This window comes from Bison bison, unplaced genomic scaffold, assembly GCF_000754665.1.
Source record: "Bison bison bison isolate TAMUID 2011002044 unplaced genomic scaffold, Bison_UMD1.0 scf7180017864491, whole genome shotgun sequence".
NCBI lineage: Eukaryota > Metazoa > Chordata > Mammalia > Artiodactyla > Bovidae > Bison > Bison bison.
The window spans coordinates 21,298,699-21,303,982 of NW_011495050.1; the positions used below are offsets into that span (position 1 = coordinate 21,298,699).

Consider the following 5,284-nt stretch of genomic DNA (forward strand, 5'->3'; position numbering starts at 1 on the left):
ACATCCCCCCCCCCCCCCCCCCCCCAAAAAAAGAGAATAAAGTCTTAAGATGAAAACATTGAGATGTGAATTATGATTGGATTTGAAAAATGCTTAAGAGTGTGCATGCTATGTACTAAGTCACTTCAGTCGTGTCTGACTTTGCGACCCTGTGGACTGTTGTAGCCCCCCAGGCTCTTCTGTCCATGGGATTCTCCAGGCAAGAATATGGGAGTAGGTTGCTGTGCCCTCCTCCTGGGGATCTTTCCTGGAGTGTGAGGACCTGTTAACTATTTTGAACATGCATAATGTGTTGTATTATCTGCTTTTTCTATGACTGATACGTTTGCTTGCTTCCAACAGACTCAGAACCGTGCTGCATACTATCCTCCTAGTCAAATTGCTCAACTAAGACCAAGTCCTCGCTGGACTGCTCAGGGTGCCAGACCTCATCGTAAGCTTTTTTTTTTTTTAAGTTGCAAAGTGTTTGAACTAAAAAACATAAATGAGGCAAATTAGCTGTTATATCCGTATATATAACAGCTAATATATATATAACCGTATAATATCCAATGGTATATTAGCTGTTGCTTTCCGTAATTTATAGTTAACGGGTGTTCATTTGGGCATCTTTAGCATTTTGTTCTTTAAAAAGAATCTTAAAATGCTAGTAATATGTATGTTGGTTTGATTCTTTTTGTTTTTCCTTTTTATCACAAGTTTGGGAATACATCCAACTCCATTTCATATTTTTATGCTCTGATGAGAAATGGCATAAAAGTCTGAAGAAAATGGCAGATAGAAGCCTAAGCTTTTAAAAAAATACACTTGTTTATATTTGGTCATTTTTAGTCTTTTGTGCAAATCTCAGCTCTGAAAAAAAAAGCAAGATGAACACTGAGTTTTTCCCAGTTAATGTGCGTTCATGTCTTTAAACGTAGCATTCCAAAATATGCCCGGTGCTATCCGCCCAGCCGCTCCTAGACCACCATTTAGTACTATGAGACCAGCTTCTTCACAGGTTCCACGAGTCATGTCGACACAGCGTGTTGGTGAGTCTTAACCCTTCTCGTAAAAATTGGTCTCCAATGGAAATACGAAGATAAATACAAAAAATGTTTTATTTTTTTAGCTAACACATCAACACAAACGATGGGTCCACGTCCCGCAGCTGCTGCAGCTGCAGCTACTCCTGCTGTTCGCACCGTTCCACAGTACAAATACGCTGCGGGAGTTCGCAATCCTCAACAGCATCTGAATGCACAGCCGCAGGTCACCATGCAGCAGGTGTGGATTTGATGGCTTCTTTATGATGACAGTCCTTGACTGCAAGGACTTTGAGGACAGCCATATGATGTGTGAGAGCTTAAGCTATCTAGAACATTTTGTTGAAGTCCCACTAATGGCTAATATGTAAAAATATGTGCTATACTCCAGGAACTAGAGCAGCGTTTTCCCTTCCTGAGTTGCTTATGTGGTTTGAGAGTTTTATTTGGCATAGTTGTAAGAAAGGGTGAAATAAAGTTTAGTTTGTGAGATTTGGCTTACTGTTTTTTGGTTTTTTTGACCCCTGGGACCAAAATTGTGGTTGATTATACTAGAAGTATGGTTCCAAAGACTACTCCAGATAAAGAAAATTCAACACCCCTGTGCTTATAATACTTGAGCACTTAGGTGTTAATAGCTACCTTAGGCTGCATTTTCTGGTTCACTCAGCTTCTCCTGTTTATGTTTAGATTATAGTCTTTATCCAGTTATTTTCCAGTGATGACTGTATTTGTACTTGCCATTACTTCTGTACTTAGGAATTTTCCCATTTTCTTTCTAGCCCGCTGTTCATGTACAAGGTCAGGAGCCTCTGACTGCTTCCATGTTGGCATCTGCCCCTCCTCAAGAGCAGAAGCAAATGTTGGGTGAGTACCTTTGTCCCACCTGCTCAGTTACAGTGAGAGACTAGAAAATAAGAGGACACTTAGACTGCCTTTGCACCTAAAAATGACAGCTAGGGTGGCGGGATCGGATTGGAATGAATGAGCACCATGGCAGTTTGTCTGCCGAACTCATTAAAAGCCTGGAAAGCTATTAAGACGTTGCCTTTGATGGACAGGGTAATGGGGCATGACTTGCCAGGTATCCTACCACATTTTCTGAAGGAGGAGTTTGAAATTTGAACCAAATGAGTACGCCACTTTGATTTTGACTGAACACAGATTTAACACGTAGCTTCATTTCATCTTTTTTTGGCAAACTGATGCTTTCAAGAATTAGTTGCCTTGTGGTAGATCTTAATCCATTTTATACTGATCATCTCATGAAAGATACTAAAATGGTGGATTATGGGTTCGCATTTATTTGCTGTATACGAAGGGTTCATAAACCCCAGTTTTACTGTAGTAGATGCCTTAAAAATTTTTTTTTGATTGAAGGAGTTTTTGAATGTTTTTGTTCCTAGGTGAACGGCTCTTTCCTCTAATTCAAGCCATGCACCCTACTCTTGCTGGTAAAATCACTGGCATGTTGTTGGAGATTGATAATTCAGAACTTCTTCATATGCTTGAGTCTCCAGAGTCTCTCCGTTCTAAAGTAATTTAAATTTATCATTTACCTACCAGCTTCTTATACTACATATTCCAGGATGTTTTGTAGAACATTTATAAGTGCTTTGTACAAGTCACGCACAGTTCTAAGAGCTTTATAAATATTAATTGAAAATCCTAATAACCTATGGTGCTGTTATCCCTATTTTATAGACAGGGAAACTGAAGTATAGAGAGATTAAATAATTTGCCCAGTTGCTCACAAAGCAGCTAGTGAATGGCAGAGCTTGGTTTCAGATCCAGTCACTGTAACTCCAGCGTCCATTAACTCTTAACTGCTCATCTGTATTGAAGAAAGGGATATTCGCTGATATTTCTGAACTTTGGGGGATTTTTGGTGGGGAGAAAGTAGGAGGTACAAGAGGTTAATACTTCCAAAACAGTGGTGGAATAGAGCCCAAGGGATACAGATGTATAGTTGGAATGTGTTTTTTTCATAACAGTCATGAGCACCTGCATCTGAGGAAAGGAGTTTGCCTTTGTTGGACGTTTGTAGGTTGGCGGTTTGAAGCTGTGTTCTAATTATTGTTTTTCAGAACCAGTTTGTTTTCGTTTTTTCAGGTTGATGAAGCTGTAGCTGTACTCCAAGCCCACCAAGCAAAAGAGGCTGCCCAGAAAGCAGTTAACAGTGCCACTGGGGTTCCGACTGTTTAAAGTGAGCCTGCCTCCTGTTTCTTATTCTCACAGTTTGAGCGTGTATTGAAACATAGCAAAAACTAATTTTATCACTAATCCAAATGCATTGCCAGTTTTTCAAAGAGAAGTAAAAATACAGAGGAATTAACTACATGTTACCCTGGTATAGACTTGAATTTTTGAGATAAGACCCCTTCAGACGTTTTGCGTAGTAATTTGTGTTAAATAGCTGTAACATGGATTGGCCCTGTGTAGATAGCTGAAGGACTTTCATAGCTTAATACATTTTCTTGGGTGGCAGTGATGAAGTTGTTTTTTGGCCTCTAATACTGCCTTTCATTACCCCCAAGAAATAGGGTGATGTAGCTTTGTAGCCAGAGCCAGGCGTGTACAAAGCTTTCCTATAAAATAGGAAATAGCTGGGGCTGTGCGGGGTGTGTTCCGTGTTGAAGCTCCTCTGCCCCGCTGTCACCCTGTGAGAGCGGCCTCGCAGCTTGTGAACCAGCAGGGGTGGCTGTGGTTCATAGAGCTTTACAGAGACAGGCTCTCGGCAGGCTGAACCTGGCTGAGGGCTTTCACACCCACAAGTGCCAGTGTTGGTCCTCTTACTTTTGTTTTTAGTAAAATACTTGACATAACAACATTGTGTAAATTTAAGGTGTGTAACGTGTAAATTGGATACATTTGTATATTGTAAGGAGAAGGCAATGGCACCCCACTCCAGTACTCTTGCCTGGAAAATCCCATGGACGGAGGAGCCTGGTAGGCTGCAGTCCATGGGGTCGCGAAGAGTCGGACACGACTGAGCGACTTCACTTTCACTTTTCACTTTCATGCTTTGGAGAAGGCAATGGCAACCCACTCCAGTGTTCTTGCCTGGAGGATCCCAGGGACGGCAGAGCCTGGTGGGCTGCCGTCTATGGGTCGCACAGAGTTGGACACGACTGAAGCGACTTAGCAGCAGCAGCATATATTGTAAAATACGACTGTCATTATAGCTATAATTAGCACTTCTGTCACTTAGGTAAAGGTCCTTTCTTTTTAGTGGTTGGAATCATTATGTTCTGTGTCTTAAATTTGATGATCATAATCTCTTTTTCCCCCACATTTACAGATGATCAGGGACCATGAAAAGAAACTCGTGCTTCACCGAAGAAAAATACCTAAACATCGAAAAACTTAAATACTATGGAAAAAAAAACATTGCAAAATAGAAAATAAATAAAAAAAGGAAAGGAAACTTTGAACCTTATGTACCGAGCAAATGCCAGGTCTAGCAAACATAATGCTAGTCCTAGATTACTTATTGATTTAAAAACAACAAAAAACACAAAAAAATAGTAAAATATAAAAACAAATTAATGTTTTATAGACCGTGGGAAAAAGAATTTTCAGCAAAGTACAAAAATTTAAAGCATTCCTTTCTTTAATTTTGTAATTCTTTACTGTGGAATAGCTCAGAATGTCACTTCTGTTTTAAATAACAGAATTGATAACTGAGCAAGGAAACGTAATTTGGATTATAAAATTCTTGCTTTAATAAAAATTCCTTAAACAGTGCATAGTGATGTTACGCTATTTTATTTCTCTTTGTAATTGACTTGGGAAAATAGGTGATAGTTGAAACTGACGTTAAGAGCCTCTTTCAGAACAAAGGTACTGATTGTTTTTCAGAAGTTTATTAGGTCAATGGAAGAAACATAAAACAATGCCTCTAATGCACTTTATGAAGTCAGATTTCTATGTGAGTTCGAGATGATTTCAATATATGATACATTAAGGTTTCTAGGCTGGGAGATAGCTTTTAAACTATCACTTATGTGGTATAAAACAGTAATAACTACTGTGTTTGCTGGACAGGAGAGTGTAGATAATATAAAAATTATACCAAAAACTAGTTACATTGTGTATTTAGGATTAGTTTTAAGCCTTAATTTTAGAGACATGTAATTTGACTTATTGATTGTGACTTAACTCAGAATAATACTTTATCATCGAAAGTACTTTTAAATAATGAAGATAATAGGGCTTCTACATTGAGAGGAATGGATTTAAAACACCGGGATTGGGGC

The 5,284-nt window shown here is 39.1% G+C and overlaps 1 protein-coding gene across 1 annotated transcript in view; it reads left to right on the forward strand.

The window, feature by feature from the left end:
• The window catches only part of PABPC1 (poly(A) binding protein, cytoplasmic 1), a 14,435-nt gene extending 9,661 nt beyond the window's left edge, over nucleotides 1–4,774 (forward strand). Inside the window, exons 8-14 of the mRNA XM_010863515.1 lie at nucleotides 343–433; nucleotides 921–1,031; nucleotides 1,112–1,266; nucleotides 1,808–1,892; nucleotides 2,432–2,562; nucleotides 3,138–3,231; nucleotides 4,327–4,774. Coding sequence (XP_010861817.1) covers nucleotides 343–433; nucleotides 921–1,031; nucleotides 1,112–1,266; nucleotides 1,808–1,892; nucleotides 2,432–2,562; nucleotides 3,138–3,230 — 666 coding nt within the window. The 3' untranslated portion in view covers nucleotide 3,231; nucleotides 4,327–4,774. The remainder of the gene's footprint in view (nucleotides 1–342; nucleotides 434–920; nucleotides 1,032–1,111; nucleotides 1,267–1,807; nucleotides 1,893–2,431; nucleotides 2,563–3,137; nucleotides 3,232–4,326) is intronic.
• Nucleotides 4,775–5,284: the final 510 nt, after the last annotated feature.